At 37.5% G+C, this 14,344-nt stretch overlaps 1 protein-coding gene across 1 annotated transcript; it reads left to right on the top strand.

The window, feature by feature from the left end:
* The first annotated feature begins 1,587 nt into the window (after nucleotides 1-1,587).
* On the top strand, nucleotides 1,588-2,535 carry LOC118851494 (olfactory receptor 13-like). The gene has a single exon (XM_036760961.1). It carries the CDS (start codon nucleotides 1,603-1,605, stop codon nucleotides 2,533-2,535), a length of 933 nt encoding a protein of 310 aa, XP_036616856.1. The 5' UTR covers nucleotides 1,588-1,602.
* The last annotated feature ends 11,809 nt before the right edge of the window (nucleotides 2,536-14,344 follow it).

Genomic DNA, 14,344 nt, shown 5'->3' with positions numbered 1-14,344 from the left:
TCTTAGTTTCCCTTCCTTCCAGAGAAAATCAGGAAAGGTACATAAACAGCTATTTGGATTCACTAGCTAAAGAATTCCAGGAGACTGCTGGGGTGAAGATTCTCATTCTTCTGTCCCTATGGTCACTACAAAATTGTTAAGTTCTCAGCAGTAAATAAAATTGCTCACAATTGAATCTGGAAACCCAAAATCATCAAGTGTCAGTCAGTGTTATAATAAGGTAAGAAAAGACTGGGGTGCTAGCAATTGGGGACCCAAGTAGCACATGGAAAAAGAATGTTTAAATGTACGGTTTTAGCAAGACAACCTCTTCCATTATACCTAGCAAAAAATACAGGCTTAATAAATGCTTCTTGCTGTATTGAATGGGTAACTAGAAATTATGGAGACCAGTTTACATTATATTATTGCTACAATGGTAATGATCTATTTTTAATAATTCAGATTTGGTCCCTCAAAATGAGGTAATATCAAAAAGAAAGAATGGATCCTGGGAGTTTCAGATTTGTTCTCACTTAGGCACCTTCCATGATGACAAGTTCTCTCTCTAGGAACCACTCCAGAAAATCTGCCATTGGTCTTTCACTTTTCACTAATTTTTAAACTTCCTGGGTCTATAAACATCAAATAGAAACACAGAGCTTGTGAGCTTCCTGTCCACACAACCCATCATTCTTCCTCTGTCCCTTATTCTTCTGGGTATTTTTCCATAGCGCTCATTTCATACATTTTATTCTGCCACCACTGTGCATGCCAGTAAACAGAAGCAATTTTTTTAGCCTAAATCTGTGTAGATATAATATCCCCCAACTAAAATCTGAGTTCTGTGAGAGAGGATATCAATATTTTTGAAAATCTCCTTTGATATCTTGCACATTTTTAAATATATAATAAATGGTCAATAACTGTTTGCTTTTTATTTTTAAATAAAAGGAAAAAAGAAAATATAGACATTTACTATGCAGTATGCCTTGTCAATTATGCAAAGATCAGGCAGTTTGTGATAATAAAGGCTTAAAACTGTAAGGTTGGCCATGATGTGATGGAACTGGTTTAACCTACAAAAAGTTATGAAGATTACCAAATATAGCACAGAAGCAGAGCTGTAATATGCACAATAAGAAGGAGGATTCACACCAATGGAAACCAGGTATGTCTTTAAAATACTATCTTTAGCAAGACAGATAGTATGATATAATGAACAGGATGCAATGCTTAGAGTCAGGAAGATCTGGATTCAAGTCCTGCCTCTGACATATAGAGGCAGCATAACTGTGGGCAAGTCATTTAATCTCCCAATGCCCCCTCCCCTGCCCCCTGCTATGCTCAAAGGCTATCAATTGCAGAGAAGATACTAATCTTCATTAAAGGAAGAGGGTAGAGGAAGTTCCTCACTGACAATTCCATATTTGTATGAAAAGGAACTAAGAGAATAATAATGTGTTATTGTAATCAAAATAAGATGTCTAAAAGCAAATAAAAGTAAAAGTAAGGACATTGGAAAGGTTTCATACTCATGAATTTATTTTAATGCATATTAAATGGCAACTCTTGGTGAAACACTTTGATATTAAATGATCTCTTTGTCTCTTTCACAGAAGTATGATGAACAATCACACACTGGTTAAAGAATTCATTCTCATAGGATTTCCTGTTGGCCCTGATACAAGAATGTTTCTCCTTGGGCTCTTATCTCTCCTATACACATTCACCCTAATTGGGAATGGAGTAATCTTAAGACTCATCTGTCTGGAGACCCGACTCCACACCCCCATGTATTTCTTCCTCTCACAATTGGCCCTTGTGGACATTTCCTATGCCTGTGACACTGTGCCCCAGATGCTAGCAAACCTAATGGACCCAGTCAAGCCCATCTCATATGCAGGGTGCATAACTCAGACTTTTCTCTTTTTGACCTTTGCTGTCACAGAATGTCTTCTCTTGGTAGTGATGTCTTATGATCGCTATGTGGCAATCTGTCACCCCCTCAGATATTCTGTCATCATGAGCTGGAGAGTGTGTAACATTTTATCATTGATCTCCTGGGCCCTTGGATTCCTTCTGGCCTCAGCAGATATAATTTTATTACTGCCTTTGCCTTTCTGTGGTCCCCAGAAAATCAACCACTTTTTCTGTGAAATCTTAACTATTCTCAAACTTGCCTGTGCTGACACCTATGTACTTGAGACCTTGGTCTTGGTTGGGGCTACTTCCGTGTTGGTTGGACCCCTTTCTTCAATTGTGATTTCCTATATGCGAATCATCTGGGCAGTCCTGCACATCCAGTCAAGAAAGGGCAGACAGAAAGCCTTTTCCACCTGCTCTTCCCATCTCTGCGTAGTAGGACTCTTCTATGGCACTGCCATCATTATGTACGTTGGCCCCAAGCATGGAAACTCCAGGGGGCAGAAGAAATATCTCCTCCTATTCCATAGCCTATTTAACCCTATGCTGAACCCCCTTATTTATAGTCTGAGGAACAATGAAGTAAAGGATGCCCTGAAGAGAGTGCTAGGGAAAGGAAGACCATCCTAGAAAGGACTGAATAGGTTATAAGCTTGTAGTAGGATTCAGCAGATATGACCATATGCTCTTAAAAGTTGTAAGTCATCTGAAACCAGATTCTATTTTGCTTGACTGAAAAAAATAGTAAAATGTATTTCCTCCTCCTTAACATGAGAAATATGGACTAGATGGCCTCTGAAGTGCCTTCCAGCTCCAACTCTATGATCCTATAAATCTTCAAATGCATGAAATTATTGTTTATGTTTGACAAGTTTGTGAAATATTTTAGGTACCAAGGGGCAAAGGAAAAATGAAATACTTCTACTTAGATATATGTAATCCACATACAAGCATAATCTACTTGGGACAAACGTTTTTTAATTTGGCTGTATTAAATAATTAATTTATAATCTTTTAAACGTTGACCTGGGAAAGGATTCCTGGGTATATTCAGCTTCCTTTTGTTATCTTATTGTTCACTTATTTCAGTTGTTTCTGACTCTTCATGAGCCCATTTGGGATTTTCCTGGCAATGATAATGGGGCATTTTGCAACATCCTTATCCAGGTGATTTTACAAATGGGGAAACTGAAGCAGACAGGGTTATATGACTTGCTCAAGTTCACAGAGCTACTAAGTTTCCGAGGAGAGATTTGAACTCAAGTCTACCTGACTCCTGGCCTGCAATTTTATCTACACCCTTAATTACCTCTATTTTACTCCCTTCCCTGACAGCAAATCCCAAGATCACAAGTACTGTGCCAGAAGGACATTAAGGAAATCTGACTTAATAAAACAAGTGAGAGAGAGAGAGAGAGACAGACAGACAGACAGACACAGAGAGAAAGAGACACAGAGAGAGGAACAATATTGAATGAATACCACCATAGATATTATGAGAAATTTTCAGCTAAATATAAGCACTATCAATACTGACTTCTACAAATTGCAAATAATTTTAAAAGTATAATTCAAAAGATTCCTTCTTGCTCTTTCCCTCCTTCCCTGTCTCTTGATCTCTTCCTCTCTCTCTCTCTCTCTCTCTCTCTCTCTCTCTCTCTCTCTCCCTCTCTCTCTCTTTCTCTCTCTCTCTGTCACATACACACACACACACATGCACACAACCACATTCATATTATGAGGATAGAATTTTAACTGAAGAATTGAAATTAGTGTCTTTTCCAGGATTCCATTGTGTTTACATTACTCAAAACCTTGTAGCCGATTAGCTTCAAACCTGTGAGGCTGAAAAGGAGGGGAAAACATTAAAGACACATTGAGATGTGGTGGGAAAAACAAAATACATTATTACCTCTGAAAATTTCTCTGCAGAGAATGATACATATGCTTTGTTTGACCTCAGTAGGAGCAAGAGTGGACAAGAACACAAGTGCAATGCAATATACCTATAGTTACAAGAGGAAAAGAACAGTATCAGAAATGGTCTTTGTAGGGAGATACATAGGCAGGGGAGTCATTTGGACTGGGTCTAATGTTACATGACTCTGATAAGAGAGATGAAGGACACTGAAAAATGGGAAAGGAGCTGGAGGAGATCCACCAACATGATGAAGAGGCTGGAACTGATTCTATTTGGGAGCTGCTTGAAGGAACTGGAGAAAAGACTATTTTCAAGTATCTGAAGGGCTGTTGTTTGGAAGAACTCTTCTATAATCTCCCTCCCTCAGGTTCTTCCCTTCTCCAATTGATCCTCCACATAGTGGAGGTTATGGAGGTTCCTCTATCTGGAATTCAAAACCCTTCACAATCTGGTTCCAGCTGACCTTTCCAGCCTTATTGTTTGTCATTCCCCTTTATCTGCTCTATATGCCAGACAAACTGACTTGATGTTCTTCACAACTTCACATGATATTCTATTTCCCATCTCCACACCTTTGCACAGGCCATCTTCCATGTGCAGAATGTATTCCCTTCTCAACTTTGACTCAGAATCCCTGCTTAGGTCAATGTTCAATTTAGTCAACTCTTGCATATCTTTTTTGACATCTGCCCATGGGCTGCCAGTATTCCTACAAATCATCCTGTTATTTTGTATTTTCTTATTATGTATATCTATTGTTTTACAATGATCTTCCCCATTTAAATACATGTTCCTTGACACAGGTACTGTTATGTTCTTATCATCCTATACCTAGACCCCAGCACAAGATCTGACATGAAGCACAAACTTTAAACGTACTTATTAATATATTGAAGGAAGATTTGAGTTGTTCTCCTTAGCCCCAGAGGAAATAAGATGGAAGTTGCAAAGAGGTTAATTTATACTTGATTTTAGGAAAATCATCTTAATCATTGTTATCACGGTTGACCCATTTGGGGTTTTCTTGGCAAAGACACTGGAGTGATTTCCCATTTCCTTCTCTAGTCCATTTTGTAAATGAGTAACTAAGGCAAACAAGATTAAGTCATTTGCCCAACGTCTCACAGATAGCAAGTGTCTGAGGCTGGATTTGAACTCAGGTTTTCCTATCGCCAGGCCCTGTTCTCTATCCACTGTACTATCTAGCTTCCCCTTATTAATGATTAGAAATGTTACTAATATAATGTTGACTAGAGCTGGGGGTGATAGATTGGTTCATTGGGGATCTGCAAGCAAGGGTGAGAGGATAATTCATTGAGTATGTTTGAGAAGAGATTTCCATTCACATGCAGATTAAAATAAATTTTCTCCAAGGTGCCTCCCAACCTTAAGATTCTATGATTAGTATTTTTATAATTCAGAATTTTCTGTCCATTAGTTCTCATCTTAATCTCTCCATCCTCAAATCTGAAATTCCCTCCTTGGATAGCATTGACAATTTACTATCCACACTGCATGGCAACCAAGACATAGCTGATCATCCCACATCTCATTAGTCTCCAGATATATCATGAAAACTGTTGTCTATAGAGTTGAATGACCTTTGGTTGACAATCTATTTTCCCCTGAAACTAAATCCAAAGGGCTATATAAGCTAAGTATACCCTTTGACCAGCAATACCACTACTGAGTCTGTATCTCAAAAAGAGAAAAGAAAAGGTAAAAAAACATATTTATACAAAAATATTTATTGCGACTCTTTTTATGGTGGCAAAGAATTGGAAAGTGATGGGATGGCCATCAACTGGGGAATGGCTGCACAAATTGTGGTATGATTGTGATGGAATACTATTGTACTCTAAGACATAATCAGCAGGATAGTTTCAGAAAAATCTGGGAACACTCATATGAACACATGCAAATTGAAGTGAGAAGAACCTGGAGAACATTATACAGAGTAACAAGAATATTGCGAAGGACTTTGCTATTCTAATCAAGATCATAATCCAAGGGATTTCCAAAGTGTCCATGATGAAACATGAAATCTGCTCCAGAGAGAGAAAAAATTGAACTGTGAATGCCTATTGAAGTATATTTTTCGAAATTTCTTTATCTTTCTTTTTTTGTCTGTATTTTCTTTTGAAAACATGACTAATATGGAAATATGTTTTGCATTATGGTACATGTATAATTGATAGCAAATTGCATACCTTCTCAAGGAGGGGAAGAGGTCAAAGAGAATTTGGAATTCAAAATGGTTAAAAAATGAATGTTAAAAATTTTATATATAATTGGGAAATATTGAATGGAACAAATAGCAAATATAAAGTTTTAAAAAAATATTTTTGCTCCTTCCTTACAGTTGACTTTACCCATCACTCCATTGTTAACATTGCTCAGTATCTATGGTAGTTTGATTTCTGGGAAATACAAAAAAAAAGGTGATTTTGACACATTTCTTTACATGCCCATTGAAGAAGATCAGTCAAAGTCATTTATTTCTCATGAAATAGAGTATAATCAAAGCACATGAGACATCAAGAAAATCAGAATTTTCTGCCCAAAAATCTATCTAGAAAAAATAATGATAGAAAATCCACAGGATGCACAGAGTGCAACTTTTGAAGATGGTTCTCAGCTACTTTGGATAGTACAAATATAACAGAAATGCAGTTTGGGGGAGGGAAGAAATTTGTTTATGAACAGCAATTCTGTTTCTCTGACTGTCCAAATAATATTAAATAAGATGAAGACATTTATATTTCAAATAATATTTTATTCCCCCACAGCTACATATCACAGTAATTTTTTGACAATTTTTAAATTGGGATCTAAATTTTCTCTCTCCCTCCTTCACCTCTCTCTTCCCTGCAAGAGCAAGCAATTTGATACAGGTTATACATATTAAATCATGCAAAACTTTTTTACCGTGTTAGTCATACTGTTAAAAAACAGACCCAAAAAAAAACATGAAAACATATAGGGAATTCAAAAATAATACACTTTTATCTCTGTTGATAATCCATCAGTTCTTTCTCTGGGTGTGGATAGCCTCTTCCATCATGAGTCCTTTGGAATTGTCTTGAATCATTGAATTGCTGAAAATAGCTAAGTCATCCACAATTGATCATCATACAGTACTGTTGCTATTGTATACAATGTCCCCCTGGTTCTGCTTACTTCACTTTGCATCAGTTTATATAAGTCTTTACAAGTTTTTCTGAAGTCATGCTGCTCATCATTTCTTATAGCACAGTAATATTCCATTAGAATCATACACCACAACTTTTTCATTGATTCCTTAGTTGATAGGAACCCCCTCAATTCCCAAATCTTTGCTACCACAAAAAGAGCTGCTATTATATGTTTTGCACAAATGGGTCCTTTCCCATTTTTTATCTCATTAGGATACAGACCTGTGAGTGGTGTTGCTGCATCAAAGGGTATGCAGTTTCTTTACTCTTTTGGCATAGTTTCAAATTGCTCTCCAGCATGGTTGGATATGTTCACAACTCTACCAACAGTGCATCAGTGTTCCAATTGTCCCACACCCCCTCCAACATTGATTATTTTCCTTTTCTTTAATTTGAGCCAATCTCATAGTTCTGAGGTGGTACCTCACAGGTTTAATTGTACTTCTCAAATCAACAATGAATTGGAACATTCTTATATGACTACAGATAGCTTTGATTTCTTCATCTGAAAATTGCCTGTTCCTGTGCTTTAACTATATATTAATTAGGAAATGACTTGTATTCTTGAAATTTTTTTCAAAAATCAAAACAATTCATAATGATATGGAAAAATGCTTTAACTCCTTATTGATTAGAGAAATGCGAACTAAAACAGCCTTGAGATATCCTTTTACTCCTACAACATTGCCTAAAATGATTGAAGGGGAAAGCAACAGATGTTGGGGGGATGTGGAAAAATTGAGACACTACTTCACTGTTGGTGAAATTGTGAACTGATCTAACCATTTTGGAAAGCAATCAAGAATTATGCCCAAAGAGTTATTAAAATACCTACACACTTTGACCCAGCAAATATGTTTCCAAAGAGGAGTAGTGAAAAGGAAAATAAAACCTGAGTTCTAAAATCTGTATAGCCATTCTCTTTGTGGTAGCAGAGAACTGGAAACTGCAGGGATGTCCATCAATTAGGGAGTAGCTGAACAAGCTGTGCCATATCACTGTGCTGGAACAATATTGTGCTATAAAAAATTATGAGCTCAATGGTTTTGGGAATGCTTTTAGAAAAACATGGAAAGACTTGCATGAAATAAGGAAGCAGAACCAAGAGAACACTGCATATAGTAAAAGCAATATTGTTTTAAGAATTACTTCGAGTTAATAAGTTATTTTGACTATTAAAAATACCCAAATTAACTACACGGGATATATGAAGAAAGACTCTATCTTCATCCAGAGAAAGAACTGATTGATAGAAGGATGTATAGAATAATTTTACATATACAAATCAATTTGTGATCAGGAGACTTGTTCAATAAATATTTTGCTCTCTGGTTCCAGGATATCAAGACAGTTTTACTTCATAATTTCTTGAAAGATGCTGCCCAGGTGCTCCTTTTCATCATGCCTTTCAGGTAGTCCAGTGATTCTGACATTATTTATCCTGGATCTGTTTTCCAGGTCAGTTATTTTCCAATGAGATATATCACATTGTCTTCTAATTTTTCATTCTTTTGGTTTTGTTTATTGTTTCTTGGTGTTTCATAAAGTCTTTAGCTTCCACTTGCTCAATTCCAATTTTTAAAGAGTTATTTTCTTCAGCAACCTTTTGTACCAACATTTCCATTAGCAATTCTACTTATTAAGGAGTTCTTTTCTTCAATGAATTTTATGACTCTTTTTCCATTTGGCTAATTCTTCTTTTTAAGGCTGTCTTCTCATTAGGTTTTTAGACCACTTTTTGCCATTTAGCCTATGCTGGTTTTTAAAGTTTTATTTTCTTAAGTATATTTTATGCTCCCTTTCCCAGGCTGTTTGTTCTTTTTTGTTATTATTATTTTCTTGCATCACTCACATTTCGATTTCCATTTTTTCTTCTACCTCTCTTACTTGATTTTTAAAAAATCCTTTTTGAGCTCTTCCATTGCCTGAGATGAATTCATATGTTTCTTTGAGGCTCTGAATGTTGGAATTTTGACTTTGTTATCCTCTTGTAAGTGTGTGTTTTGGCCTTCCTTATTATCATATTAACTTTCTATCATGAGATATTTTTTGCTACTGTTTGCTCATTTTTCCAACCAATTTTCTTGACTTTTAACTCTTTGCTAAAGTGGGGCTCTACTTCCAGGGTGGAGGGTGCACTGTCCCAAGCTTCAAGGGTTTTGGGCAGGTTTTGGGCATTTTCAGAGCTAATTCTGGGTATCTGTAAGTTTCCAATTCTTCCAAGATTGTATGATCAAAGGATAGGTGTTTTTATTTCTCTTCTATTCTGTGCTCTGCTCTGTGAGGAGCCACAAGCACTCTTTTCTGTTCTGGAACTGTGAAAGAGGCTCCTTGCTCTCTTCAAGAATTGTGTTGATGAGCATTTACCAGGGATCATGGGAGATTGTAACCAGAATGGCCTTTGTTTTCTTTGAATGACTCAACTTACCTCATTGAGCCTCACTGGACACTGTGGCTCGCTCTTCCGGGGCAGGAAGCCCAGCGACCATGCCAGGAATTAGAGAACTTCCTGTGTGATGAGTCATGGGGCTGGCTGAGGGGAGGTGTTAACTCCAGAGCCATGACCTATTGGGTGTTAACCTGGTCTATGCTGGGGGAGGGGCCAGCTCAAGAACCAATCAGCTCTGGTCATTCAGGCAGCGCTCGATGATGTCAAAAACTCTATAAGAGGGGAGAGAACAGCTTGAAGATCCCCTTTCCTTTTCCAGTTGGGGCAGCAGCGGTGGGGAGTATGACTCGGGGCCAGCCTTTTTTCTCGGGCTGAGCCCAGATGTTGGTAACTATGAATTGTATTGGGTCTGTCTGTTGATATTTGTAATTTGTTTGTTTTTTGGTTTTGAGGTTCATGGTGCTGGTTTGTTTTCCCCCAAACTAAATGAATGTTTTGAACCTCAGGGTGCTGGCTTTTTCCCCTGAAGTACGTGAATGAACCTGTATTTGGTATATCTCTTGATGCTTGTCTCTTTGCTCCCCTGAACTAACTGAATGATGGCATTTTTCCCCCTGAACTAAATGAATGTTGTCTGTATGCTAACTGAAAGCTGGATTAAAGTAAGCTGGTAAACCCCTTCACCGTGCTTTCCTTGTTTAAGCAGATAAAAAGAACCTGTGTTTTCCCGGTGTCCCGGCAGCCTCCTGGGTGCTGGCTGTGGGGGGATCTTACACCCACACAGGAGCTGCTAGCTGGGTTGTTAAAACAGAGATATAGTGTTATATGGGGTAGCAGGTGAAGGGCTGGACTTGGAATTTGAAAAAACTTCCAGTCCTATCTCTGACACTCCTATCTGTGTGACCCTGAGTAAGTACATGGCTTCTTAGCATCAGTTTTCTCATGTATAAAACAGGAATAATAATGATACCACCTATCTCACAGATATCATGAAGATCAAGTGAGAAAATTGATGTAAAGCACTTTGAAAATCTTAAGGTATTTTGCAAATGTGATCTAAATATTTTATGTTCTGGGGAATCATATTATGGATGGGAAGTAGACTGGATGATTATGATGTTCTAGAAAACTGTTCAGTTCCTTTGGGTAGTAAGTGAGCAGAACATCTTCTCCAGTATTTTGATCAGAAGGTAATGGTAATGTCATGATATTCCACATCATTCTAAGGTTTGAAAATATTTTATTAGAAGGATGATACAGAAGTATTTTTAGAATATATTTCATGGGTAGTTATTGGTGTGTGACTGCATTGGAGTTCAATGTCATCAACAGTGTTTAGGAATTGATCTGCCTTAGATACATATTTGGAGAGTAATGTGCATATTTATATTTATTTCGGGGATGGAGGCAAAGCATATGTGGCCAAGAGCTCATTTGATTTGGGGGACAAGATAAAAGAAGGGAAAAAATAACTAATTGCTGCTACCAGTAGGAGAACTTGAGGGATAAGATGGGAAGAAAAAAGATATATGGGTACCTTCTACTGAGACAGTTGAGGGAAAGAAGTGTGAAGGTGGAGAAAAGATATTGTGAGCCAGATAGGAAGGCAAGACCAGTAGCAATAGCACATTGAAGGAGCAAAGAAAGGAGCTAGAAAGAGAGAAATGGATGGGGTAGCATCAGGCCCTTTCCTATAAATAAGGATGTGATTGTTACCTGAACTCCCTTATGGTACTATTAAGTGATTGATTGAATTCTCGTCTGTCCAAAATAACAATGTCAAAAAGCCCAGGCGATGATGCTTAATTATGTGCGGGCACATTCCAAGTGTCTTGTGCAGAGCAGTGAAAGCTCCTTGAGAATTTATGGGTCTGTCAATTAGATTTTTGATTGGTTTATTTGATGACTAAAATTGCACTTTGCTCAGATATATTCAAGTACAAAAAAAAGAGGTGTCTTTTTTAAGAAAGGCAAGTAGACTGAAAACTATGAAATTTCCCCTCACTTTGATAGACATATCTCTTCTGAGCAATGCAATGATCTAAGACAATTCCAAAAGACTCATGACGGAAAATGGGATCCACATCCAGAGAAAGAGCTATGGAGTCTTAGTGAAGATTGAAGCATCCTATTTTTTCTTTTTCCATTTTTGTTTTTTTTTTTCCTCATGGTTTTTCACTTTTGCTCTGATTCTTCTTTCACAACATGAGTAATGTGGAAATATGTTTAATATGATTGTACACATATAACCTATATCAGATTGCATACTTTGTTAGAGAGGAGGGAGAGTAAGGAGGTGGAAAAATTTAGAACTCAAAATCTTATAAAAGTGAATGTTGAAAAATAAAATAAATTAAATAATTTTTTTTCAAGAAGATGATGAGATATAGGAATATTAGCCTTGAGCCAGTCCACTGTCATCCAGCAAAAGCATCCATATTGGGAAGCTTAGCTTCCCTCAATCCAACCTTCATCTTCCAGAGTAGTTGCAGACCAGGAACAAATTTATATTAACAGACAAAGAACAAGACCACACATATAAGGGAAGGTATTATCTAATGGATATTTGATGATAATAAATAGAGACAACTAGATGGCTTAGTGCATAAATTGCTGGGTCTGAAGTCAGGAAGATGTGACCAGAAGTTGCCCACTTGGGGTTTACTAACTACATTACTCTTTTCATTCTTTCTTTGTTTCTTTGTTTCTTTCTTTCCTTCTTTCTTTCTTCCTTTCTTTCTGTCTGTCTGTCTGTCTTTCTTGCTTGCTTGCTTGCTTTCTCTTTCTTCCTTAAACCCAGGTCACTCTGAAGTTTAAAAATTGGACCATAAAAGGTCCCTGCCCAAGCTCCACTTAATAGCTGTATTTTGGGTTCTCCTGGCTTAGGGCAACTGTCAATGGTAACTACTTCTCTTTGGTACAACAACCCTAAGGGTTTTCCCCTCCCAGCTTGATGTTTTTCTTATTTTCTTATTAAAGGGGCATCCCTTGATTCACTTCTCTAAAAGGCCTATTCACTGAATGGGCTTTAACCTCACTCAAAGTAAATATCTGAAAAGCCCTTAGACTAAAAGGGCCATCTCCAATCATCCTGATGAATATCTGGTCACTAGATCCAGATGGCTCTGGAGGAGAAAGTGAGGCTAGTGACCTTGCACAGCTCTCCTTCACTCAAATTAAAGTCAATGGCAAGTCATGTCATCATTTCCCCGAGGCCATGGTCCTCTTCAAAAATGAAGGACAAACACAACTTTGCATTAATACACTAGCAAAGGAAATGGCAAACCACTCCAGTATCTTTGCTAACAAACCCACATAATGGGTCACAAAGAGTATTACTGAATGACTAAACTACAACAACAACAATATGTAAGGGATACCTTGGAATATAATCTCTGTCATGAACTATATATATATACATAATTCTTTGCATTGAAACTATCTACTCAGGCCTCTTCCCTTGAACTCCTCCCTCATGGGCCTTGAAAGACAGAAGCAATCTTGTGTTACTCTATAGGGAGTAGGTATGGGCAAATGCTTGGTAATTGATTATTAGGCACTTATTTTCCTTGGATGAGTATGATGCCCCATGGACCTTCTTAGTTCATAGAACTTTGTGTTTATTGAGATGTAAGATTAAATTCACCCCATAGGGAACAAAAATTCCCCTTAGATATAATAGTGTTGACTCCCTTAAAGAATATCTCAGCTAAAAACCAAGGGGATAGTGTGATTTCAGTACCCATGACAGTTCCCAGAGTAGTTGCTCAAGAGAATGGGATATTCCAGACAAAATCACAGATGAACACCACTTCTCTGTGTTGGTGATGCTTCCTTTTAGTTCATGTCTAACAATGAGATAAAAAGCAGGGCTTTTGCACAAGGATCATCAGAAAACACGCAGGAATCAAAGCTTGAGAAATGAAAGGGACCTCAGAGGTCATAGGGTCATAGCTCTAAAGATTAGAGCTGGAAGAGACATTTGAATTCATCTAGTACTGTCTTCTCATGTTACACCTGAGGAAACTGAGGTTCACAGAGGTTAAATATCTTCTTGACTTTCCAATCATATTATTTATTCCTTTCCAGGTAATCTGTAATCCACAGACTCAGCTTCCTTGCTGCTCCTTGCACACAGCATTCCACCTCGTTATTCTCTATATTTTCACTGGCTATACCCCATGCTTGCAATTCCCTCTCTCCTTCTCATACCTCATAGTTTCACCAGGTTCCTTTAAGTCTCACCTACAATCCTACCTTCTACTAGAAGACCTTCCTTGTCACCATTAATATTAATGCTTTTCTTCTGTTGATTATCTCCAATTTATCATATATATATATATATATATATATATATATATATATGCGTGTATGTGTGTGTATATATATATATATACACATATATATGGTGTTTGTTAAAAGTTGTTTGTATATAGTTTCCCCAATTTGAATGTGAGTTTATCTTTTGTCTTCTCTTATGTCCTCAGTACTTATCATACTGACTGACTGGCACATAGTTAGTACTTAATAAATGACTGGCTGACCAAGGTCACATAGATAGTAAGTAAAGGTGGAACAGGAGGTCATGGCTTCTGACTGCAAATTTAGCACACTTAGAAGGTTTAGGTGATGATTCATAACAACAGAAATCATCAATTCAAGGAATCAGCAGCTAGGCCAATCCTGCGATGGGGACAGTATGATTCACTCCATTACCTAATTTGTTAATAAAATGTTGACTGACATTGTGTGAAGCCTCTGCTTCCTCTCAACTTCCCCTTCCTGTGATAACCACAATGAATAGTTGATAATAAGAGTTACACATGGCAAAACTAAATCTGTGAGGAGCCAAAGAGGACAAAGGAGCCCACCTGACCAGAACACGGCTTGTGGAAGTTACTGCCACTACTGTTTGACAATGGTTCTCTCAGGCCA

This window comes from Trichosurus vulpecula, chromosome 5 (assembly GCF_011100635.1).
Source record: "Trichosurus vulpecula isolate mTriVul1 chromosome 5, mTriVul1.pri, whole genome shotgun sequence".
Classification (NCBI taxonomy): Eukaryota; Metazoa; Chordata; class Mammalia; order Diprotodontia; family Phalangeridae; genus Trichosurus; species Trichosurus vulpecula.
This window is presented reverse-complemented; position numbering and strand designations above follow the sequence as displayed.